The sequence below is a fragment of the Rhamphochromis longiceps genome, linkage group LG11 (genome assembly GCF_057381845.1).
Source record: "Rhamphochromis longiceps isolate RC_006_pf linkage group LG11, R_longiceps_female_GT1.1, whole genome shotgun sequence".
Taxonomy (NCBI): Eukaryota; Metazoa; Chordata; class Actinopteri; order Cichliformes; family Cichlidae; genus Rhamphochromis; species Rhamphochromis longiceps.
This window is the reverse complement of record NC_140567.1, coordinates 33681548-33707677: the sequence shown is the minus strand read 5'-3', so window position 1 is coordinate 33707677 and position 26130 is coordinate 33681548. Positions and strand designations below refer to the sequence as shown.

The following is a 26130-nucleotide window of genomic DNA, read 5'->3' as shown; positions in this document are numbered from 1 at the left end:
ACCTCTGAATGATTTATGCTCACTGGTCTGGCCACTGATAGACCCTGGCAACACAGATAGAAACACACTTAGGGCTTTTTGGTGTGCAAACACGCTGTATTAAAAGCCAACTTGTTTCAAACAGCCAAACACATTTGCTGCGACGGGGGCCACTCGGTGTCATTTCACTTGTCAAACACTGCAGTGTCACAGCCAATCAGGAGACTCCAGGGGCAGCACAAGCCATTTAACCTGAGCAAACACAGTGCGCTGTGAAGCCTGAGGATGACTTAAGAGCCTGAGCAAACACTGGCGAGAGCCATCGGGCACGAATCAAGGCAGCCTGGCTGAGGACAAGTCACTCTGGTAATGGGTTTGTGATGACTCAAGATCGAGCGGCCATCTGTTTGTTACAGTGGGGGAGGACCACAATTCACAGTTCAGATACACAGAATATTAGCCGGTAGTGCAGCAGAGGAGGGGAGGATTTGGCTGGTGGCACAGGATGTAAAGCATATGTCCATAAATGGTAAATATGTTGATAGCTGAGGCCCTGATTCCCTGAGTTGGGGCCAGATAACAGGATTTGCATGGCGATTTTCAGCCTCGGCGACAGAATGCCTTTAAAAGGTGTAAGACAACTAATCCTGCAAGTGACCTTCACACTATTCACGACATACAGGTGGAAAATGCTGCAGTGCTGTTGTCCCACCAGCAGCTCACCGCTCACATGGAAAATTCACCACATATTTAAAGCACCAAAGTGTTTGCATTGGATTTCAATGATGGGACTTTGAATAAACCACAGTCATTTGTGTTCGGTCTGTAACCGTGAAGTTCATTTGAACAGTCAAACCACATACAGCCTCTGACGCAAAAACTGGTTCTCCTTGCACAGAGCTGCTCAGGGATAGTCCGCCTATGTAGTCCGGCACTTTACAGAAGGAATCTTACCTCTTGGAAATCCTTTAAGTGAAAGAATGTCAAGATACTTTAAACCCATCTTTGAATTAGTGAAATGCACTCAGTTAAAGTCCTGCTGTTAAAGTAGCAGGCCTGCACATAAACTGCTGGGTTTTATATGTTACTGTAAACCACTGTATAGCATATAGTGTTTTACATCTATAAGGCATAAACAACTTGGAATCTGTTATCTTTAAATATAGATAGGACTGTAAATACATGTAGAAGGTAAAGAGCTAAAAAAAAAGTACAAATACAAAGTACAAAGAATTATACTTGAATAAATGCACTTAATTTCTTTCCTCCACCACCAATGATAATGTCTACATGTTCCAATAATCTGCTTAAATTAAATGTTGGATTATATTTTCTTATGTGCATTTTCTTCTTAAGAACAGAAGTGTGGTGCTGAAATATTTTTGATAAAAATATTTACATTTGATTATAGTGCTCAGACAGTAAATACACAGGATATAACTAATTATCTAAAAAGGTAGCCCCGTCTTCACCTCATTGACCTACTTTTTCAATACTGAACAAGCACTCTTTACTCCAGTTTAGTGCCATTTTAAGAGGAAAACCCAAAATAGAAGCGTCATTCATCATATTAAAAGCCGCACTGCTGTTTTTACTTTTGTATATGTCGGATTAGATGTTGTTAAATATCCTCGGGGAAGCAATCAGGTGTTTAAAGTTAAGGGCAATTCCCTTCCCTACAGACAATCAATAAAAAAGAAAAACCTAAGCGTGGGGACTGTAATAGGCTCGGCTTGTAACCTGCTCTGACAAATTAAGGCAAGTGGTGTTTTTTCATTACTTACACATCCGTTTTCATTTTTCAAATCAGTGGAACCAATTAAACAATGCTTCCTTAAATTAGTCATTGATTTTTAGCAATAGTGACACCTTACAAAAGGAAATGATAACTTTAAGGGAGTGTTGCTGCTTTTTTTGTTGCTGTTTTTTTTTTCCATTACTGCCAGCACCAGACACAAAAGGACAGAAACAATTCACCTACATGAAAAAGCGAGGTCTTAAATTAGCCATTGATTTTTCCTCAGGTGTCACTTTGTGATTGGGAGTTTTCTTTCCAACTTGGAAATTGACAAGAGTCTATAATCTGCTAGTCTACACACACATACACACACACACCTGCTATGGTGTTTTCTTTTCCCACTTCCACTTTGTAAATTTATGACCTTGTCGGGACAGACATGATAAATATTCAGCTTGATTGAAAAAAAAAAAGATTTATCATATGTAAGGAATACATAAAACTGCCAAGAGAAGAAACACTGAAGCTCTTAAACTTTTCTTTATATTATGATCAATTAAAACATTTGAGAAGTGCTCATCACTTTGTTTTTCAGAACTATTTTATTACAGAATTTTTCCTATTGCCAATCCCATCCCACACACGTGAATCTTGAGAACAAAATTCAGAGTAATTTTTTTAATGCTGAAATTGACGGAAAAAAAAGAGACAAAAAATAAAGAGAAATCCAGAATAGCAGGCCATAGCTGCTGCACTGTTTTTTTTTTTCTTTTTTCCCCCCTGTTGTCATTTTCTCGAGACTAGAAAATACACTTATAATTTGAAGCAGCAACAAAATGTGCATTTACCTGATTATACAATGGAACAATTTAATATACCATGATTTTTATTCATCACATTATAAAACTCTAAATATTTCTTTTACGTTGTTTTTTTTTTTTTTAACCAAAAAGCAACCTATTAATGGCAAAGCAACAGTTTTTAAGCAAAATATACACCTCTCGTTCACCTGGAACAAAACCGAAAACAATTCAAGGGAGAAATTCGATTTTATATCTTTTTTTTTCCTTTTTATTGTCTGTGCCAATGAAATCAGATGTTTTTTGTTTTTTAGCTGGGGATGCAAACATTATCCTGAATATGAACTGACTGGCTGCTGTAACCACTTCGACTGTACATACACTTTTCACCTGTTATCCATTGAAAAACTGAACACCTGAAGGACGAATGAGTGACTCCTGCTCTGACGCATTACACTGCTGTTTACAGTGAATGACTTATTTTACAGCAGCCTGTAGCTTTGTCTTCGATCCTAAACACAGGCCATTCACGTGTGACGCAGAGAAAGTATTTTTTTTGTCATCCAGACATTTTTTTTTCCCGGAGTGCGTCCTTGTAAGTGAAAGTCTCATCTTTACTGACCCACAAGGTTGTTGAGCTGCTGAGGATCCAGTGGAGTTTATGTCATTACAACACCTACATGATGAAATCTACAGTCTGATTGGACGACGGGCCTTGACGGACAGAGGTGCGGTGTTCAGACCGGTGGCGGGGCAGTTCTCACTGATAGCTAAATGTCTCTTTTATAATCACATTACTTTTTCAAGTCTATAATCATGTCACTTCACCATAAAAGTATCGTTAACACGTTTCCAGTACAGGATGAAGACAAAAAGAAAGACAGTCAAACAAATGGCCATCTTTTGTGAGTGTAGATGAGACGGTTTCTTTAGCAGGAGATCAAAGTGACCGTAAATTAGTCCAGTCTCGTTAGGGCGGCACATGCTCAAAATCATAAGGACTTCAAAAAACAACCAAACAAACGGAATGATTCCCACATTAATGTACAAACATAAATGAGTAAAAAGCCAATCACATAGCTAGCCCCCGGCAGGCTAACATCGTGCCATTCCGGTCCATAAAGTGCACTCTCCATCTTGCTGTGCGGTCAGAAAGACAAGAGCAAAAGGACGTGTACGTGTTTGAGACAGAGGGGAAGGGAAGCGCCGCTGCATGTGTGTGTTCAGTCTAATTCCCCGAGCGGCTGCGAGTTAGAGGACACGACAGTCTCATGTGTACGGATGGAGGCAGCTGGGAGGAGGGTAGGGTGGAGGTGTGGGTTTTGTGGGGCTGACGTTAATAAACGTAGCCCTCGCTGTAGGGGTGCGGCTGGCAGTAGGGTCCCTCCTGTACGTATGCCATGTTTTCGTCAAAGTGCGACAGCGGCACCGTGTCCTCCTCGTTGATCTGCCGCTCCATGTCAGTTTTCAGCACCGGCCGCTGATTGTCAGGAAACGCCATGGAGAACAAGGCCTCGGGGTCACACACGAACTTGTAGACATATCTCTCGCCGGCCACCTGGAGAAAGACGGAGAGGTCTTGTTTTTAAACCATTTTTCCACAGCATATTCTACAGTGACTGAGTGTAATCTTTCACTTTAATCCACCAGATGGAAAAAAAAGATTAAATATCTTTAAAAAAAAACAAAAAAAAAACATTTTTTAAACTTTTAAAGCTGATCTCCAAATGTCATCAACATTCTGCTTTGGCCTCCACACTGCACTAAAGAAGAGGTGCTTTGAGCTTTAAGTGTTTTCAAACAAGATACAGGATTAGTTAATAGCATTTGTATCCATATCATTTGATGTTTGTTTACAAAAAGCTTCATTAAAATCTGCAGTATTTGCATCTCTGCTCTCTCATTATACTCTCTGACTCATGGAGCCCCGCCCCCACTCACAATAAAAAAAAAAAAATGGCCGTTCTAATGCCGTGTGACTTTTGCGTTTTCACACATCGAATCTGATCTAAATTAAGCCATTAAAACACTAGCATCACACATTAACACATACCAACCAACCAAACGAGACAACAATAGTCCAGTAACTCGTAAATAGTATCTGCTGGCTTTGATGTGGATACAATGACTTGACAATTCTCCAATCGTTAAATAGTCAAATATTTTAAAAAGTGCACAAAAACTACTTTTAGGTGACTAAAATGCTTCGTGCTCCTGATCTAGAGCACAGCAGCACGTGGCTTTAGCTTCTGTGCTGGTACCCTTTGTTGCTTTGGGGCATCCTAACCACCATGTATTGTTTTTTTTTGTTTGTTTTTTTTGTGGATCAGTGTTTTATACAAACCCACTTCAAACAAATGAACTATCCCCAACCTAAGCGAAAACAGCTTATCCATTAAAAGAGTTATTTTAAAACACCAGAATAAATTATATAGAGTGGTTTTACTAAGTTTTCTAAAATTATCTTTGAGACACTGATTGCTTTTTTAACCCTTTACAGCCGATCGGAGCGGGCACGCTCTGTTTTGCGTAACTATTTTTAAATCCCGGTAGCTCTGAAACCAAGTAAGCTAGCGCAATAATTTTTTTTGCATATGAAACTGGAGGAGTTGTACTTACATCTTATGCCATCAGCTTGTCCTGGTCACAGTTTCCTTCCACATATAGCTTTGCAAAAACTGCATAAAAATCACTTGCAGCAACAAAAACATGATATTCCAGAAACACGCTTCGCCGATCCATCAGCTGTTTGTAACACTTCCTACGTCCATCAGCGCGAACTATCACATGACCGCGTGACCTGCCCGAAACCGGAAGTGACGTCATTTTGCGGAAATGTAGTTTTTTACGATCGGGGCCTTATGAGCTTGTGTTTTACTTGTTATGTGTTTTAAAAAGTTATGTTTGACTTTATGACTTTCTGTGTCGTTTCTGGGATGCTTAAGACTCATATTGCACTGCTGGAAATAGTTTATTTTGATGCACATGCTGTTATTTTGCAAATTTGCACTATAATATTTATTTTCGTTTTTCCTGCAGTATATAAAAATTGGTGTATTTCAAAAATAAAACTATGAAGACACTCAAAATAAATTTCCTGTGGTGGGAAACTAGTTTGTGTAACTTTTTTGTATTTACAGTTTTGAGGGATAAGCCTCTTAAATTTCTCTAACTAGAAATATATGTTAAAAAAACAAAAACGATTTTCAATTTTTTTGTAGTTTATTGCACTTTTTTGCAATTTATGTAATTACTATGCACCTAATGCAGACATATTATTAAAGTTTGGGCTATAATGGTTGTATTGATGTATAGCAACTTGAAATGCTCCCAAAAATGGCTCCACAGCATGTAAAAATATAATATAAGCTCTGGCGAACTTGGTTCTATGGTAGGTCTTAAAGGGTTAAACGTCTTATGTCACACGTGGATTTGGTAGAAAATAAAGGAGCTATAAACTGTTCATCGCTTCTCAGAGGTAAAAGTGATCTCAGGAGCAGATTTATGTTTTCTTTGCTGTTTCTTCCTTATTTTATTTAAACTTGGCCAGCAGTTCTTGACCTCCAACCAGCAAAGTATAATTCCACCTAAAAGTGCTCAACCTCTTCTGACCGGCCTATTAATGAATGCTTTCTGGAGATGCTTCTAACTGTCAAACTAATACCTCAGGAAACAAAAAACCTGACAGAAAAGTGTGTTTATCCAGTATTCTGTTAAAAAAAAATCATTACTCTTGATCTGAAGTATTTTTGCATAAATAATCTTATGACAATGATCACAGCATATGCAGTGTAGGTCCTAACTCTAAACGCACTAATTGATCTGAAAGAAACTTAGTCCAGTACCAAGTTAATCAACATCTATACAGCTTATGGAAATTATTTGTATAACACTCAAATCCTTACAAATTATACATGCGTGGTAGCTGATCTCAAAAAGAATGGTCATTATTTGCACATCTATTGTTTTTGTAAATATTTTGCTGAACAATTGTTTTACTGCAGGGACACTTTGACGTAGCTGGTTCATCAAACAGTGATGTTTGATGGTGATGATGTAACTGATTACTTTCCCTTATATAATGAATATGTAGCTTGCAAAGAAGAAGAAATATATGTATTTATTACTCATTTGTTTGCTGTTTATAAACATCTGTTTTTGGCATTACTACATATACTACATAAATACTACATGCACTATAATGAAGATTAATTCAAAGAATAACTTGATAAATTAACATACATATCTGGGTTTCACTTTAGTAAAGCGGACACGAGCCGCAAGCCTGGCAAAAACTGATTTTTGCACACAATACAGAAAAAAGCTTTACAATTACAATTTCTCAGCTATAAAGTGTAAATGAACTTTTTTAGCTGTTTCACCATTTTTGAGACACTCTTTTCCTTATATAAGGCACCTGGGGGAATGGGAGCACCTTTAACACAGGCCAGGTATAGCAGCCAAATGAGTAGTTTTCATACTATGTTTACATCAAAAAAATCTTTTAGAAAAAAGGTGAACAGTTTTGGATCCCTTTCAGTGTAACAGATGAACTATAATTGGTTGATACAATTTTTGTATTTTTTTTTTTTTTTTACCTTCTGCATGATTCCCTTCTCGTAGTAGTAGCGCAATGATCTGCTGAGTTTGTCGTAATTCATCGCTGGCCGGTTCTTCTGTATCCCCCACCGACGTGCCACCTTTATCACACACACGAACATGAAGACAATAAAGACAGTCAGTAAACAGAGCATTATCAGAAAGCAAACTTATCTAACACAAACGAGCACGGTTGCCCTGATTTCCAGACAGGAACGCTGCAGCAGCTAAAATGTTAAACAAACTTAGCGATCCATATTTTCCTAATAACAGTAATTAGAGCACGTCCAGCTTGTGCAGACCTGACCAGGGATGTGTTCATTAGGAGCTTGTCACACACCCAGCGGAGGAGGCAGCAGATGTTACAGCACCTGTCTACCAGACCACCCGCCACCCGGCCTCACGGTCCAAACCCACAGCCCCACGGCATTCTCTTAGCTGCTTGCTTTTTTTAAACTCTGCTTTTTACTTTCATTTTTGTTTGTTTCTCACAGTTTATCTCCTATAATACCTTCCCCGATCAATGCAACTGTGTTTTTTCTGCTTTTTCTTTTTCACATTTTTTCTTGTCCCCACAACCGCTGACATGCTGCAAATGCAGAAACCGCTACCTAACATTTGTCTGCGGCGCCTCAAAGCAAATGCGTTTGGTCACCTGATGGCATGAATGGGGCCCCCTGTTAGGTGCAGCTGGCTCGTGCTTCTAGACACCATCGGGCTGCGTGGACCACTGCCCGGTACTCATCTATCTCCTCCATTCTACACTTTCACCCCCTGCCTGCACCCTGCATCCTCCTTCATCCTCCAGCAGTGACTGAGCCCCACTGTGTGTGATGTGGCCATACACAAACCCTGCCTCTGTTTCCATTTCAAAAGGCCCAACCGCCAACATGGGTTATATTTTTAGGAATATGTCCTGTGAAATATTTAACAGGAGCAGGTCATCAGGGTCACTTGGTTGGCTTTAGTGTGGACTGTAGAATATATAACCCTCTGAGGTCCAAGTCATCGTCTGTGATGATCCCAATCCTAACTCCAAACCCTTACCCCAACCTGTGTGTTAAAGAAAAGCAATAATATATATATTTTTAAATGTAAGACGTTTTTGCTCCCTGTCAGTTAGAATGATTCCTCTCTTTGTCTTCTGATCGGTAAGAACTATTTTTTAAAGAAGTCTACTGCATTTTGAGAGCAGAAAATATTACTGATTCACACGTTGACCTCTGACCTCATTTGGTTTTGCAGTGATTTACCTTACCTTCTTACCTTCTTTCACTGCTTAATCACTTCATTTTTTTAACCAAAAGTCTACGAACCAAATATATTTAAGTTGTAATTACATAAAACGGTCCAAAGCAGCAAATATTTACTTCTGAGTAGCTGAAAGTAGGTAAACCTCTTAAAGATTTTATTGAACAATATATGTAGTGAAATACAATGCAACATTTACCTAAGACTGTCCAAAAAGCTTAAGTATAAAAGCCATGAAAAATAAAAACTGATTTTTTAAAGGAGGATTACAATATAGAAAAATACGATTTTTTGTGACAGTGCCTTTTGTTTGTCTCTTACCTCTTCTGGCTCAATGAGTTTAAACTCCATGCCACGGCCAGTCCAGGCAATGAAGTGGGAGTTGGACGGGTCATCCAGTAAAGCCACCAGGAACTGCCAGAGCTGCAGCGAGCCTCTGCGCTGGTACGACGGGCCCTCACGGTACAAGCCCGACTCCTGTTTGATGTCGCCTACAGAAAACGGGGCAAAATGGTTATTGTATGATGGGCAGAATCGTTGGTACGTGGCATACTTTTCATTTTAAGAGTCACTGCAGGACTCACCTTCCACCTTTTCAGGCACCACGCAGGTATCGTCGTAGAAGTGCCTCGCCACTTTGTCAAACATACAACCTGGAAAACAAGATCGGAAAAAAAAAGATAGTTTGATATCACATGAAGCAAAAACCTATACGTGCACCACCACAACATCCACACGTAACATCGTTGGTACCTTCAGTCCTGTTAGTGTGAGCCAGATAGCCGTCTTGCCGTAAGTAGACAGAATGGCAGCTAGGCACTTCTGCTGAAACCCAGGCAAGAATGAGAGTGGGTGTTAAAGGGCCCGAAGGCAGCATTAAGAACACTATCTCAGTTATCTGAGAGCAGTCAAAGCCTGTTCACTCAATGCACCACTGGCTCTGATTAAAGAAAATGCCCTTCAGCATCAGCGCTGCGATGGCTTCCAGCCACGGGCGAGCTCACTATATCACACTGCCGATACGAGCCCCGAGCATCTCCACTCAGAGGAAGATTTACAACTGAATAAAACACAGCGCTCGTGTGAAAACAGGAGCTGACACGATGTAAGTTTTTTCATAATACGAGGGCTCATGATGATTATTTTACACACGTTCTGAGATCAAAACTAAACGGACCTGCAGGTGTTAGTTTCTTTGACGTTTTCGCTGTGCAGCTGCAGCACGTTTAGCTAAAACGGTTGACGTGTATCTTCTCAATCAGCTTCTTATTATGACTGACTGCATCCAGTGTGAGTATACAGTTTTCTGCCAAAGCTGTTTGCTTTGTTTCACATTTTATTTTTCTTCACGAGTTCTTCACTTGTTTGAAATGAACACATGCTTTTGTAAAACAGTCAAGATATACTACCAATACATTCAAAACGTGAACAAACACTTTTTGATGTTGTTTATGATGCTTTTCGCTGTTCATCAGGCCACGCCCACACTGGCCTGAGGAGACAGATCAGCTCAGTTCTTCAGTGGTGATAAATACTCGCTGATTCTATACTTTATACATATTTAACATTGAGTCCTGATGTTTGAGCAACATTTCAGCTGATGTTAAAATAAACTGCGCAAAATGCAGACGGTCACTTTTCTGGGGTCAAAAAGGAACAATTCACCCCCCCAACACACTTCCTCTGGTTCTGTTTTTTTCCAAGTTTAGATCGTTTTAATGCAAATTTGCCAGGTTTAAAGATATCAGCTCTAGAAATATCTGCCTTTTCCTAAATCGCACCCACCTTGTTGATTTCAAAGCACCTCTTTTCCTTATAAGATCTACCAACCAACTAAAATAGATTTTTGAGTGAACTGCACCTTTAAAAGTTCTCACTCGTGGTTTATCAATATCATGGCTATAAGAAGAGATCAAATAAAGACTTGTGGTTTGAATAATTCTTAAACCAAAAATGTAATTTTATATAGACATAAGCAGTTTTTTAAACCGTAGGTTTAAATGGTTAAGATAGAAATGCCCCACTACATAATTCTCTTCCTTCATTTACCGGTTGGATTTACTACATTGTCCAATCGACTCTTCCATTTACTGTATATGTCCAAACCTCCCACAACACAGATGAGATGCTGCGATCAAAAAAACAGCCAAATGGGCTGCAAAGTGAATGTTCAATAAACAGACTGAAGCCCTTCATTTAGACCCATAAACATTTCTCTGAGCTTCATCAAAGTAATGGACTTGTAGAGGAAATTGCTGCTAATGAAATTACCAGATCCCCTCCCATCCTTCTCAACAGTCCAGCTCCAGTCAACATGCCCCACTGTGGCTGCTAATAAATTCACTCTGATGCTCCTTCTTGGACATCTTGGTCCAAGTAGTGGACACAACACAAGGAAGACCTTTTGGTATTTTAACAGTTGATCGAATATATTTCACCACTTTTGCTTTATGAGTGCACACAATTCTTTGTAGACAGTTTACTTGTATCAATAACAATTCTTCTAATTGTTAAAGCCATTTCATTTATCTATGAAAAAACACTTTGCTTCGCCCGGTGAAATGTAAGAATTGACTGTTATTACTAAAGAGAAAATCAAGCTGCCAGTGTCATTTTGGGCTCTGTAATTTTTGCCTGTATTTGGCCAAATTTGCGAACAAAAAACCGGAATAAAACAAGAGAATAATGGTTGATGCAAATAACATTGCTGCAAATAGGCCAGAAGAAACCCAAGAAACTGTGAAAAAACAGGGTTATTTTGGAGCGAACCTTGTTTTTCTTTTCTTTTCTATTTTTTTTTTTCTCTTTTTGATACATTTTTCAGTTGTGCTAATTGGCATTTAGAAGCCACATAGTTGTGAAACTCGGTAAACACATCTATTGCAAAGTAACGTTGCCACTGGAAAAGCGAGAAAACACCAAAAATCACAGCTGCCTGACTCCTCAATGACAAAAACTGCAGAGCTGCTGTTAGGAAAACCAGGTGTAACTTAAAGAGATGTGAATGAGGCACCACATGTTTTGGTGTTTGGAGGTTGCTTTTTCCCCCTGACTGGTCACACACACTCTCCTCCAGCTCTTCCTCTCCTGGGTCCACTCTGTCGCCTTCTGAATGAACCCGGCAGTCCGGCGAATGTTCATTCATGTCCTGAGGTAGCCTCAGGCTCCACAGAGGCTCCACAGAGCCTCTGGCTGATGATTAGGTCCCTTTACTCTCTAACCGAAGGGAGCGGACAAGCGTGGGAGGGCAGATTCTGGATTGTGACCAGGCTCAGCCCCCTCCTTTTTTTCTATTAGAGCACCACAGGAAATGGCGAACAGCACAGACACCCAGCCCAACCAGATCCCCTGCCCTAATAATGGGCAAACTCAATAAAACCGCCCCCTCCCGCCATGTCTTCTCTCATTCCTGAAATGATAATGCTCTGGCAGCTATCACTTCTCTGCTCTTTCACTTACCAGAGGAGTTTGAAGGAGCACAAACAACAGAAATCTTTTCAAATCGCTCACCTGAGTCATAGGTGAAGTCCCTCGGCTCCTGCTTGATCATCATGCCGGCTGGGTATGTGTGGGGAATAGGGGCCCCCATCATGGCCGGGTGTTCGAAGAGGGGGTCGGGGTACTCCTGTTTGAAGCCTTGAGGAGGGAAAGGGATGTTGGGCTCCGACATCTGCCTGTGGTAGATGGGCCGGCCGTCCCGAGCCATTGTCGGCGGGGAGGGAAACGAGTGGCAAGGCTCTGAGAGCTGACGTCGAAATCTGAGACAGACGACAAATTCAGTGGATTCATGACACTGACTCCTGATTGTGAACGACTTGATGAGACAAAAAGGAGATAAATCAAGAACATGTACATTTTGTTTTACTAATCAATGAATCAATAATAGAAGTGAAAATTCTGAAATCCGTAATGATGTTTTCAAGTGCTTGCCTTTTTGTTTCCCCTATGTTTATGCCTACAGGTGACCAAAAAAAGCAAAAAATAAAGGAAAGGTTTGGAATATTTGTCTGAAAATTGAATTAAAGAATCTCAAACCAAAATCAAATATACATGTTTATCCTATGGCACTTGGCTTGTGGTGCTCATGGGAGTAACTCAGAAGTAAAATGCCTCTTGTGTCCTGATTACTCTAAAAATCCACAAAACTTGTTTTGAAAAGTTTCATGTATAAAGTATTTTCTATATACAGTGCACATCCGCCAACTGTGTTACTGTGCAGAGGGATGTTAATGTTAGCTAACTCTATTCTCCTTTAAGAATTTGAGAATCACAAGGGAAGTGTCATTTAAATCCATTATATTACATTATAAGAGAAATCTGACATTTTTACTCCTAAACTGGAAAATTCACACCTAAAAAAATCTTTTGCTTGAAATAATTAACTTAGTAGGTCTGTTTGTTGTTTTGTTTTTTCCATTCTGCTATTGATTTATTGAATGAGCTCTATTTCAAAGCACTAAAGTCAAGTGATGACCACATGGCATTCGATGGTTGGGAAAGTTGTCGTTTGCAGGCCCCGCCCACTGAGGATTCACTCAATGAAAAACAGAAACTCAGATGTGCATCTGCTGCTGTGACCTTATTGTAATCTATCCTTGGTACAACTGCCAGCTAAGATCACCAGATGTAAATGTAAGAGGCTGCAGGCTGCAGTACCTGTGGTCCATAGTGTAGGCGTTATCAGGGAGAGCCTGCGAGGGCGGTATGTGGGTGTAGGTCCTGTCTGGTTTGGGCGTTGGGGCCGTCGTGGGTGAGCCATGATGAAGTGGGGACACAGGGGTGCTACAGGGGGGTGTCACTGGGCTGGAGGGCTTCATTCCTGTGGGCTGCTTCTGCTCATAGGCACTGGGGTAATAGCAAGAGTCAAAGATGCCTGTGTTACTGCCAGTGTACGTTACACGATTTAAACTCTTTTTAATTAAGGATTATTTAACTGATAGCTTCGTCTTAAGATGTCTGTATTTAGGGTAGTTTGGAACAAATGCCCTACCCACTCAACTATCCTTTCACTGTTTTCTAAACCGATTTGATTTACTGTATAAATTATGAAGCCTTGTGAGCAGATGTCACAAAGTGAAGAAATGCATCACAAACTACCTCAGGGCATTTATGTCAGACTGCAGTTAGAATCAATGGCATTTTAAACCACTCCATAATCAGCGGTTCCAGAAACCCTCTGATTCAGTTCAGTTATAACAGACAATTAAAACTAACATGACTGCCATAATCTCACATAAATACCTCTGATTGGAAATATCTCGTTAATGTCTTCAGAGTCACCACCCAAAGCTGTACATATCTCGATGTCCTTTGATTTGCAGTTTGGAATGATTAGCAAGTCATTTCCAGTTAAATAAAAATTACAATGCAGAATGAAAAAGCCAAAAAAGTGTCAAATGTATAGAAAGCATAAAGATTCTTCACCAAGAGTAAACTGACGATAAGCTAAAGTGAGTATTTAGTCATCACTGTCCTACAATAAACCTTCACACCTGCATTTATTCCTCTGTTAAAGTGAGGAATGTGGAACCAAATGTTATTTTCTGTGTTTTCTTTACAAATCTGAAAAAGGTATCATGTACAAAAGCATTTAAATAATTTGTAAAAGATGTTTTAAGTGTCGGTGGGGGGGAGCCCACCTGATGCTGTACGGGCACTTCTCTCCATACTGGAGTTTGAAGGGCCGCTCCTGGCTACAGTTGGAGCTCAGCTCTGAACACGGGCTGTGCAGCTCCCTCTTGATCTTCAGCTGCAGTCCGTGGAACGCCACTACGATGGGAAGGAGGAAGAACAATTAACATTTACACTCTGTCAAACTGTAACATTTTTTAAGGTTGTGACTATTTTTTCTTCATTTAGCAGCAGACTGTTTCTGGATTGGCTTGTAAGTACCTGAGACAGAATTCGTACAATCACAGGACGGAAAAAATAAATGAATGAAAACTAAAACCGCTGTCTTCATTTACATCTGACAGATCATTCACAAAAATTAAATGAGATGATCACAGTCTGGAAAAAAAATACTGCTTGTTTTATTTAAGTACAGCAGATTCAATTTCAAAACTTAAAATACAATTAAATTTCAGAACTGCACACAGCAGCTTTACCCACAATGGAAAAAGTCATGTTACAGTGCAGATACAAGCAGGCATGAATGTGCCAAGCCATCACTAATTAAGAGAACTCGTGATGGATATATTAAAAACACTTGCTTTTCTAAGCATCCATCTGCCAAAGGATATGACATCTGAGGCCATCACTTACACAAACAACTCACTTCAAATCCCATTTATTCAGCCTTTCCTGACGGGGACTCTGGTAGTGAAATATGACAATCATGAAACAGGGTGTGCGGTGAGCTCCGATAAATGCTTTATCTGCTTTCAGCTGGCTGTCAATAAGTTCCAGACGACAACAACAAGTCTCATTGATCTGAATGGGGGCCTGCGATCTCTACCTATGGCCCCACAGTGAGCCCGGTGCATCTGAGAGGCTGTTAAGTGCCTGATCAGTCCTGATTAACATCCCATCATCTAGAGTCATGATCAACGCTAATCCAATTGACTGTGCTTCTGAAGAAAAAGCCAGTCAGTCAGAATGAAGTCAGGCTCAGGTTGCCTCGCCAATCGCGTCTCACCGCGACGGCTCACAGAGCAACAGCGAAGCCATCCCACAGCGCTCTATCAAACACAACAGAGGACCAGCCGCGGTTGAAGACGATTATTTTTGATTGATGTTTTAGACTGAGAGATGGCCCTCTCCTTTTATAACCAGGAATTATGAATGGAGAAAGTCCATCAACTCTTGGTCCAACTCAAGTGCAAACATTTAGATATTTGAGTACTAGAGAAACTTAAATATGTGGCTAAGGACTGTTTTTCTTTTAAATACAAGAAGGTCTCTGAGGCTACAAGGAGTTGAGAGAGAAGGATGTTTTGAGGAGTTTTCTCACGGCTGACAGACAGCTGCTGTACGAGCAGGGGTCGATCTGCCAACACCCCATCTGACGCACAGTCGAGCCCCCTGGGTGATGGGCCACACGGGCCCGGCATGACAAAGCTCAGGGGTTGTTTGCAGCCCTCGCTGGGGGCCTGACCTTTTCTGGGTCATCGATCGGAGGTCAAAGAGACATTTCCTGAGGGGAGACCTTTGTTGACGCTGGCATCGCAAAGCCTTGATAAGAGATTATGGACTCAAAACAATACCTCAGCTTTGGCTGTCAAGATCACAATCAGTGTCAGGCTAATTACAGTTTACACTAAACACACATGAATTTGTTTAGTTTAAGAGCCGACTCCACCGGCTTCTTGTTTACAGCTCACCTGAAGCTGAACCATAATTTCTTTCTTTATTTAACAATAAATGACATTAAAACAACGTCTATAAAAATGCTGCCGTTAAACGTAAGCGCCACATCAGCTCTAAACAATGGCTTCATGTGTGCTGCAGCACAGGGCATTAAATTAGAAATGGAAATGTCACAATAGATTTTGTCAGCGGGGTGCCAAGGTACACAAATCAATAGCGAGGGCATTGCCTCTGACTAAAACAGAGACTTCCCTTTTAGTCCAGAATGTCATGCCCATCACTGCTTGATTGCTCTCATTATCTACATATTGATTAACTAAGATGGTAGGCAGTTTTAAAGAAGAGGCAGTTAGAACAATTACTGGGTCTATTTTGAATGCAAATGTTCTTTTCTTCGTTGTACCACTGACTTAAACATTGGGCAATTTGCTTTAGCCTTTGCAGTACAGATTAAACAGAAATATTTCCTTTAAACATCGTGGCACATGCAAATAAAAAAAACCTTTTTTTGCATTTTCCAACAACACTTAATTCGAATATTTTTATTTTAGCAGCCGTTTGTTTGCCAGTCCTTTCAGTACACTATCAGATAACTGTTGGCTCCGGCTGTTGTCAACTTTGAAGGTACAAATTGTGCGTTTTGGCAGAACGGGAGCCTACGTTTGGCAGATATTTCTCTAGTCCATTCATAAAAAAATACAGGTCTTTTGGCAACAGCGAAAAACCTTCCATTCCATTTTCACCTACTGTAGGTGCTCGCCTTTGCTGTTAAATGATGGAGGCTCAGATCTGCTGGTAACGTGTGGCCTCATTTTACACCTCCTCTACTCCTCCATTCCCTGCTAAGTTATGCTAATGGTAAGCATCTGTGTTGGAGTTTGAGACAAAGAAATTTCTCCTCTCCTCCTTCAGCCTGAGGACACTTTCGCTTCGAGGCCGCTCACATGCTGGTTCTGTGTCGCATAGACGCAGAGTGCAAAGTTGACATTGAGAGAAGCTGCAACAGCTTCTCATGAGGAAAGATGAGTCTGGCCATGAAAATACAGAACACACCAGCTTATGTGCTGCAATATTTAAGCCTTCAAAATAAATGTCTTTCCTATTCTTTTCAGATTTTTTATTATTATTCTGTTAGGAATATAAAATCACAGCTATTTCACTATTGTTGCCAATTTTATTTCAGCAGTACAGGAACAAAAATTTAGGGGTAACATTTATTTTCTTTGAAAACATTCATCTCAATAAAATAAGATGTTTCTTGTTAATTGTAGCAGTTAGCTTACATCGATAGCAAACTAAATAGGACATCTTGGCTAATGCTAACTGTGCTAACTGTTAGCTTGTTTTACGTTTGATTTAAATCAAATTTGATAAGTTCATTAATAATTCACAACTGTCATATTAATATCTGTTGTGAATTATTTTAATGTAAAATTCAATTTTTAGTTTTTTAAATCTGAGTAAATAATGTATTGTTTTTCTATTTTCACCACGCTATTGAAGATAGGATGAAAATTATTTAAAGGGCTAAGCACTGTAACCTTTACAAATTTGGCTCAAACACTTTTTCAGACTCAGTCTTTTTCAGATTAATACACATATACAACACATACATGGGCAGTACTGAGTATTTTTGGAGCAAGGAGGTAGTATGTGGGATTTACACAAAACAGAGAGTGCCCACGTTGATCGTAACAAAGGGAGATGTTACCCAGTGCAACAGTGTGAGTCACTTCAGTGTTTTTGGAGCAACAATGGAGCTCACAGACGAAAAAGCTGCTGTAACTGATTTGTGTGGAGTCAGTTGTCTGTTAGCTTTGGATTTCTCACTAGATTCGGTGACATTAAAAGTATTTAATATTGCCATTTTCATAACGGCCCCTATCTTCTCACTGCCTTTTCTTTAGGGTTAACTTCCAGCTTTATCTCTCCTCACCTTCACCTTTCTTTCTCCCTGTCTCACCGTTTGCCTCTCCATCTCTCGGCTTGGTGAAAACCCATATGGGAGAGCTGCCGGCTGGGATGCCTGCTCATGCGCCCAACCACGGTGCCCTCACCCTCCTGCCATCTGTTAGTGCCTCTCCAGCCTGCTGCAGGTTTGCCAACAGGACAATTCAGATGGTCAGCAGTCTCCTGCCACTATGGCCACCCACCCTGGCTACCTCTGAAGGGCATCAGGACAGTCTTGGTGACCTCTGGTTATCTACTGTACACCACACTAGTCCATGTTGGGTTTTAGGCAAGGCTAAGTCACACCCATAGTTTAAATGTTTTGCCTTTAACACAGCAGTTGTCTTTAGTGTTGTAGCGTTCTGAACAATTATAAAAAGTAAAATTAATGAAACGAATCAAATAAAGTGCAGACATTTAATGGATTTTTTAGACTATTATAACTAGTTTAATGCAGTTTTATGTGTTTAGATTTAAGGCGCATTTATTCACTTTTGGAGCAACTTAAATCATAAGTTAAATTAAAAGCCAAATCAGATTAGGACATCTAAAGTCAAGTGCCTGTAGCCAGGCAAATCCCCTCAGATTTGTCATTTCCAGAGAGCAGGAGTACTCGTGGCAAAATAAAGTGAGAAGAAAGAAAAACCATTCTCGGGTTTCTAATCTAGCCCACCAACGGGAACCTTCTCGATAATCTCAGGCTGTGATCTGAGTCACATGGAGTTAAAAGGCCTGTGATCTCGCTTGATGCCAAATCTCTTACAGCTTCATTTTACCAAACTGTTATCTGTGACCACTAAATCTTGAAATGCAATTAAAGTTGCCAAACTAAATGTCAGATGTGACCTTCTCTCTTTGTTCTTGTTCAAAACTCTAACTTCTGCCTTTTGTTCAACTTTCATTTGCAGGTTAAAGGGTGTTGAGGACACCGGGAGGTTTTGTATTTTTTCTCACAGTTTAATGTGCATTTTGGCTCAAATGAAAGACATGTGCTCTATCTGGGTCCCACTGAGTTCCACTCACTCAATTTCTGTCCCCACCTTGGCACTACTTCCTCCAGAAATGGGCCGTGCCAAGTAACCAGTCACCGTGTGCAACCACCGTATACAGCCAGGTGAAGTACGACCAACTAGCTTATCCTCATCACTGTGAGTGAAAAATGAACTCTTGTCAGACATTGGAAAATGTTTTAAAACTTTTAGGAAGTATTCTTAGAAACAGAATTTGTCCTTTTGTTGGATAAAATATGTAGAGCAAGGAGGAAAAAAGCACAAAAAAACAGATCATACTTGCTTTCATGCTTTAAAATCTCCAGTGAAGGATAGGGAGTGTAAAAGAAGGCCAGCCAACCTCCAAGTAAATGCAGGAGTACTTAATATTACACCGCCTGATTTAGAAAATATAACCACACTCCATGGTTTGCACAAAAAAGGAGTTTGGGGAAAGGTCAAGGAGGAGCATATTTTTAAGATTTTATTAAAAAAGAAAATTCAAAACAGACATCAACTGACAGCAGTTTGGACTACCTGGAGTTAAAAATACCACTTCAACTACCTAAAAAAAAGTTAGCCACAATATTTTGATGTTCTCTTATGCAAATAAGTCACAGTGCAATAATATCTCAGTAGCGGTCCCAAGAACAACAAGGGAAAACACACACACACACACACACACACACACACACACACACACACACACACACACACACAGATAACCCCCCAACCCAAACCATGCACCTGTAGACCTGCACGATTGCTGCAGCTCTCCTGAGAGCACTTGTGCAAGCAAAGGTGAGGGCACTGAGAGACATGGAAAAACACACACAGTCACTTGCTTTTTACGCCAGTACAAACACACCAGTGAAGATGAGTGAAAAAAAAAGAAAAACGCCACAGATGTTCACACACACACATAAACATAACACATGCACAGACAAAGAGACACAGAGAAAAGCGACATGGTTTCTTACTCACAGTTTTCAGTCTGGAAATCTGGAACGAACTGCTCATCATTGTCGGGAACTTGAGCTAAAGACACGAGCAGAGAAGAAGAAAGGGATTGATTGTTTCTGATGTTGATGGACACCGCAGCACTGATCACAGCTTTGTCCTCTGGCAAACAGTCCTCTGGGATGTTAGTTTGGCCAATCCCAGCACTGCCTGCTTCTGTTGTCAGTTAAAAAAAAAAAGAAAAGAAGCCTAAAAAAGTGTTTTTAATGTGTTTATCATTTTAAATGTGCAGAAGATTTCAATATGCTGTAAATCTTCAGAGTCATAGAAATAATCATGCAAATTAAAATCAATTAATGAATTAAAAAAAACACATCTTAATAAAGATTTTTTTTATCCATTCTTAAACTTTCAGTCGTTTTACGCATTTGTTATCCAAATATAGCCCAGTTGTTCAAATGTCCATTTTCTATGCACTTCTTTTCAATTTTATATCTATATCATTCCCTTAAAAAAGAGAGAGAGAAAACAAAACAGCAAAAACACTTTTGATTTGTTGTAGAAAAAGAGCTTAATTTAATTTTTTTTTCTTTCTGAAAATAAAATCTGACTTTCACGGCTTGAAAAGGGACAAAAAGTCCCCAAGACGACAATTCTGATGCAATCAAAAGACTAAATAACCTTGAACTGCTGTGACTAACACATTCCCTGATATTTACTAAAGCAGTTGAGTCATATTTTCCAACAAACTCATACCTGACAGATAATATTTTGACCGTCTACTTTCACTTCCTGAGGTCGACTTGTCCATTGACTGCTCTGCAGCCTCGGCTCTCGCTCCTTGCTAGCAGCCAAACACCCATTGTTAACAGTATCTAATTGGCTTCTTCCCTACTGGTGAATCCACCTGTACCTACCGAGTTAGGTCTGTTCCAAACCCTCCAAAGCTTCACCTGCGCTTCAAACACCCCTGCACTCAGGCTAATGCTAAAATAATGAAGCCCTGCTCCACTCGGGCTCCAATTAGGCATGTACATATTTATATAACACATATTTACACTCAGTGACAGTTCTTCATGTCCCTTAAGTTTCAGTCTCTCTGGTGATAGGCAAAAAGAGATTTAAATGTGTCATTAGCACATCTATTTATAAACAAAATGAGCTGGATCCTCATTATCACAGTATGTGCAGCATGCCTTGACATGTCTGGAGATCCTATTTTTTTTTTTAAATGACTGATATTCCTTTTTTGTCACTCTTGATGTGGTCAAGCGTGGGTTTATTTCTCTTCCCAGAAGTGAGAATTGAGGAGGGTAAACAATTAACAGATGAAGAGGAGATATTGCTCCTTATTTTCTAAAAATGTCAAGCGGGTGCAGACGCCAGAAAATAAATATGCACAAGCAACTTCACTCCATATGTTTGTGTAGTAGAGCTACCAGCTCTCTATTTTGGCCTTTTGGAATTAAGTTGGTGGGAAACAATTAAGACATAACAGGAGATTTTACACAGGGCTACTTTTGTAATAAATTAAAGAAAATGTAATAATATGTAACAGATACAGTGTTAGGAAAACACTTACTCAAACCTTATAAAGAAATCAAATTTTTCCTAATAAAAAACCAAGTTCTTAATCAGCTGAAGCACCACAACATCTCTCGAAACTTCAGCGGACACAGAGGAGAAACAATAAAAATAAATTAATAAATTAAACACAAAGAAGGTGGCAGTCTCTCTGTGACCAAAAGGAAGTACAGGATGGATGAGTCACTGGCCTCAGTCTGTGAATGAGCCAGCTGATCTCTGCAACAAACTCCTGGGGAGAACGGCAGAGTTGGAAATCTGCCGCCATTCACAAAACCAAAAAAAGGAGGGAGAGGGACAGAAGGAAAACAGGAGCGAAGGTAAAGAAGAGGAAGGTTGTAAACACGAGGCCTGAGACTATTTGAATGGTTGTCTAAACCTGCAACAGCAGTAAGCAGGGCTGAGTTTTAAACAAATTTATCATTCTGCCTGTGACGATTTTCAAGACAAATGACGCTATCAGCACAAAAATTTTGCAGAGACACCAGTGCGTGAACAAAGGAAAAAGGAAAAACAATCTTAAAGCAAAAAATCTGAGAAGTACAATACATTTTTTGTTGTTGTTTTGACAAAAAAAATAAATAAAATGAGTTTAAAATACTGTATGGAAGAAAGAAGGTAGATGTAGTTTTGGGGGGGGAGGTCACAGATTCGCATGTCAACGATCAACCTTCAACATCTTGGGTCTCGGGAGTCGGAAATTCAGTCTGTCGCTCATAATTTCTCCTCTCGTTCCAATTACCTGAACTAATAAATCTCAGAAATGGGAAGGTATTCCTTTTCATCTTAATGGACAGGAAGTCATTCATTAAATCTACAATCTTGAGGCGCACATCATCACATTGATCCATGACAGGCAGAACTGTAATCTTTAACAGTAATACCTCTTATCAGCCGCTGTCTCTTTTCCCACTTTGGATACTGAAATATTAAAATCGTGTCTTATTCTTTTACACACCCTGCGGTGCGAGCCGCGACGCCTCATCTCACCTCGCTGCCGCTCCGAGTCGGCTCAACTCTTCCAATATCTGTTTTAAAGAATACTTCTCATTTTTTAAAAGCTTTGGATTGCACTGCGAGCGTTTTTACATGTGTTAAAGAATAGATGGAGCGAATAAATGATTGAGTCTTCTTTGGCTGCGTAAAGGGAGCAAGCGAAAAATTCATCTCGACACTCTTCCAGTAAATGTTTTACGACTCTATCCTATGGTTAAAAAAAGTATTAAAGTTTATTTAATTATATTGCACACGTTATTCTACGACAACTAGAATTATTGCTTTACGACGTGTGAACTGTTAGAAAAAAAGAAGGCAGCCTTTTATTGCTGCAAACGGGTAACAGAACACAAAAATTCTAAATTCACAAACTGCAGATGACTTGATTGACTTAAATGAAACAAGACAGTACAGTAAAACTAACATCAGCGTCTCATTAGACTAAATGCTTTTTGGTGTTAATGTATTTAAATGAACCAAATTATGAAGCAGAACATTTTAGCATTACAATATAATAACTCCAACTCCAGTTTTATACACTTCTACGAAATTTTCAATTTTAATATTTCATTATCAAACCTTAATTTAAAACTATATGAAAAATGCACATAAATCAGTGAGTTTCTAACACATATAGCACTTTATACATTAGCCAATGAGCTATAGTAAAGCAAAGTCTAGAATTAGTCTAGTATAATAATAGTCTAGTACAATAATAGGGGCAATTGTAATCAAGTGACTTACAAACTTCATTTTAACCCTGTGCTTTGGACATTTTGCAGACAAAACACTAGAATTTGTTTTAATTGTTCTGGTTTATATATATTTGCAAAAAATACTTCAAAATCCAACTTTATAAAACAGTTGTGTTCTCTCACACTGTACAACTTTACACCATCTGTTTGCAAGCAAAGCAAACACTTCACATATATCTCAAATTATACTTCTTACTGTAAAAATATTTTTTTACTTGGATATAAACTTTGAGATTACATGCAATATTAAGGTACGTTACATCTTTCTGAGATGTCGACAAAAAAGTCCAACATGCATGCACAAAGAAATACAGCAAAAGTGAACAATATTCACCACTAACCAAAACTTCGGTGCTGCAGACACGGAGGAAAGAGGACGCTCGCACTTAAATCCTGAAGCATCACGTCTCAGTTAGACCACAATGAGCAAGTCTTGCCATTAGAGAAAAAAAATTTAAAAAGCAAGAAAATTGTAATATTAAAAAAAAAAAAAATCAATTGTCGCTTTGAGAGCTGGCTGCTGTTTTGGAAGTTTGCGGAGAAAAAAAATTTCTCATAGATCCATTCTCTCTTTTTTTGCCACCAAGAAATGAAATTGAAGAAGACAAGGTGAAGGTACAGCTGTACAAGATAGAGAGGTGTGCTGAGAGGAAGCAAAGAGAGAGAGGGAAAGAGAGAGAGAGAGAAAGGGGAGAGAGAGGAGATGACAGAGTGAGTGAGAGTAAGAGAGCTGGTAGGCTACAGCAGAGCTCTGGTGGAGGTGGAGGTAGTGGCGGCTGGCGTGCAGCGCGTTAGCTCCTGCCAAAAGCAGAAGAGACAGTGAGCGTCGGAGAGCCTTCTCCTGGTAATTTGTGATGACACTCTCTGGGTAGAGCCTCCTCGGTCTCCCTCAAGACCCCTCGCTCACAGTCTCTAATGTATGCATGACACACAAGGTGCCTCTTCCACACAGGCTTTTAATTGGACTGCGACGCTAGGCATGTAACTCCAGGCAGCAGCCTCCCCCCCCCCCCCCCCCCCCCCCCCAACACTCACAACCTATTCATTTTTACCCATCTCTCCTCCTTTTTTTGCTCAAGATTTAAAACACTCACCTTCTGCTAGCCAAGTCTCCTGCAGCTGACTGAGGTCCTGGAAGAGCTCTGAAAGGGAAACCGAGGCAGAGATCAAGGTTTGAAGGCAGTTGAAAAACAGTCAAAGCTCAAGAGAAGTATCAGAAACAAGTGCATTCACTATTACTGGCTGATATGCCATTGGAGCTCACTGGGCATGTGTGCAGCTAATAACAAGTCAATTTGTGTTTCTGACCACTGAAAAGAGGCTTGTGAGAATCATCACAGGCCGCTGTGCTGTAATTGAGATTCTGTAGTTAGCAGCACAGGTGGCCACAAACCAATTGAATTTTGCTAAATGTTTAGAAACCGTGAAATTAACTTCTCCCTCTGTCCTACCTTCAGTGTCCAGAGCCAGGTCGGACTTAATGAATTTTCTCTTTCTGTCATTTGCTGGCCTCTCGCAGCTCGTTGTCTTTTCTTGCAGCTTTTGGGAAAGAAAGAAAACACACACACACTCATCAATTTTTCTTCTTCTTGCTGGAGCAGTAATTCTGTTGTTGGCTGCATCACATGTGCAACTGAAATAGCAAATGAAAGAGCCTCAATGAGCCTCTGATTAATGCCTCACACACTTCTAAAGCTTGACCCATGCAAAGGGGTCTGTGCTTCACTTATCAGGCATAATTAACAAGTTGTTACATGGTGCATAACCAATAACACAGGGTAAAGTAATGGGCACCTTGTTTGGCTGTTTATCTTTGATGATTAGATGAAACTTAAATGGTCCCTAAGGGAAAAATGAGTGTTGGCAGCAGCAGAGAGAAAGACAGAGGTGAGATCAGAACAAATAGAATGCATTAGAGAGAACAGCCATCCACAGTACAAAAGGCAGAAAAAAATCAAGATGAAGTATTTTCCTTAATGGGGTGGGAGCTGGAAGAAGAGAAGGATGAGTGAAACTGATTTCATTTCAACTTTTCTTCTTTTGAGGCAGTGATCACTCACTCTGGAGTTATAGTAAGGCACTTGCTGATCGTGAAATCCATCCATTCTGCACTGTTGTGGCTTTAACGGGCGAGCAATCTGCAAAGTCTCCAGTCTCCTGTCCGGCCACCCTTCAAACAGGCAGATAAATAGGAAGCAGGAATAAGGAGGAGAAGAACTTCGGGTTTAAATCTCTGTTTTATTCAGTGTATGAACCCTCTGATATTATTCTGAGCCCGGAATGACCGACGGCACCTCCGGCGATCATGCGGTACAGTTAAGTTGGTGCGTAAACGAGCAGCGCGCTGAGCTAGAGGGCGCACCAAAATGTTTTTCGCTCTGTAATAAACTTAGAAATGAGAGGAAGTGTGTAAAACTGCAGGTACTTACCTACCAACTTCGCGCCGCTTTCATTTGCTGAGAGCTACAGAGCGGCTGCAGGATCTCCACAGTCCCGGCTGCTGCCTGCGCCTCTCCCCGCTCACTGTGTTGCTTTCTAGCGGCTTGGCATCGCCTCCCGGGGCCTCCCATGGAAACAAGCCGCACTCCGTTTCCTATTGGTTGTCAATGTCTTTCACTGGATCAGATTGCTGGCAGTCAATCACGCACGGCTGCAGGCGGTAAGCGCGGGCGAAGTCAATGACAACATTGTCGTGCGCTCATCTCGCTTTGTTTAAGTTTGGAGTTTTGCGTTTTTAAGCCGAAACTAGCCACCAAACTTCATGACAACTTGGTGTCACTATTTTGTATTTACACTGAAACACATGCAAACTGCACCTGCACACCCCCGCCCTCTCGCGCACGTCTTCACCCCCTCTCCTTCTCGTTTTTTTCGCAATCGCATACAGTGTGAGACACACAAACACACCACTCACTCTTCTCCCGGTCAAGTTTGTGTCCATGGTAACGGTGTTTTGAAGAGCCTCCAGGGGGACTTGCTGAAGCGCCAGCTCTTCCCTCTCCTGTAAAGGGATACTTTGTTGAGACCTGCAGAAGGCACTGACCTGGAAGTAAAGTCCAGGAGCAGCGGGCAGGAAAAAAAATCCTACAAAAAAAAAAAAAAAAGAAATCCCACTGAACCGCTCAAACCATTTTAAATTAAGAGGGAAGTCCAGATCCCAAACCTGAATGTCATGGAAAGTTTTAATCGTGCAGTTTTACAGCTAAAGCATAACATTTGCT

The 26130-nt window shown here is 40.3% G+C and overlaps 1 protein-coding gene across 7 annotated transcripts; it reads right to left on the bottom strand.

Annotated features, from left to right (window-relative positions):
- Positions 1 to 2300: 2300 nt before the first annotated feature.
- On the bottom strand, positions 2301 to 25476 carry etv1 (ETS variant transcription factor 1). 7 transcript variants are annotated; one of them, XM_085423755.1, is made up of 13 exons: positions 25339 to 25476; positions 24970 to 25079; positions 24361 to 24448; positions 24004 to 24051; positions 19599 to 19652; positions 14007 to 14136; positions 13024 to 13212; positions 11878 to 12125; positions 9121 to 9192; positions 8952 to 9020; positions 8689 to 8858; positions 7116 to 7217; positions 2301 to 4075 (listed from the first exon to the last, which is right to left on the bottom strand). In XM_085423755.1, the coding sequence occupies exons 2-13, from the start codon at positions 25012 to 25014 to the stop codon at positions 3854 to 3856; spliced, it is 1437 nt and encodes a 478-aa protein (XP_085279881.1). In that variant the 5' UTR covers positions 25015 to 25079; positions 25339 to 25476; the 3' UTR covers positions 2301 to 3853. The 7 variants fall into 7 exon arrangements, with proteins under 7 accessions (XP_085279881.1, XP_085279883.1, XP_085279882.1 ...); XM_085423757.1 differs by having other exon boundaries at positions 9121 to 9189; XM_085423756.1 differs by having other exon boundaries at positions 25343 to 25476.
- Positions 25477 to 26130: the final 654 nt, after the last annotated feature.

Excerpts from the sequence above, each read along its gene's own strand:
- etv1 (XM_085423755.1), bottom strand. The coding sequence starts at position 25,014 with ATGGATGGATTTCACGATCAGCAAGTGCCTTACTATAACTCCAGA. Across the intron at positions 24,052-24,360 it reads CCTGGCTCTGGACACTGAAG|AGCTCTTCCAGGACCTCAGT; the intron begins GTAGGACAGAGG and ends TTTCCCTTTCAG. Across the intron at positions 4,076-7,115 it reads AGAAGGGAATCATGCAGAAG|GTGGCCGGCGAGAGATATGT; the intron begins GTAAAAAAAAAA and ends GTCTTTCTCCAG.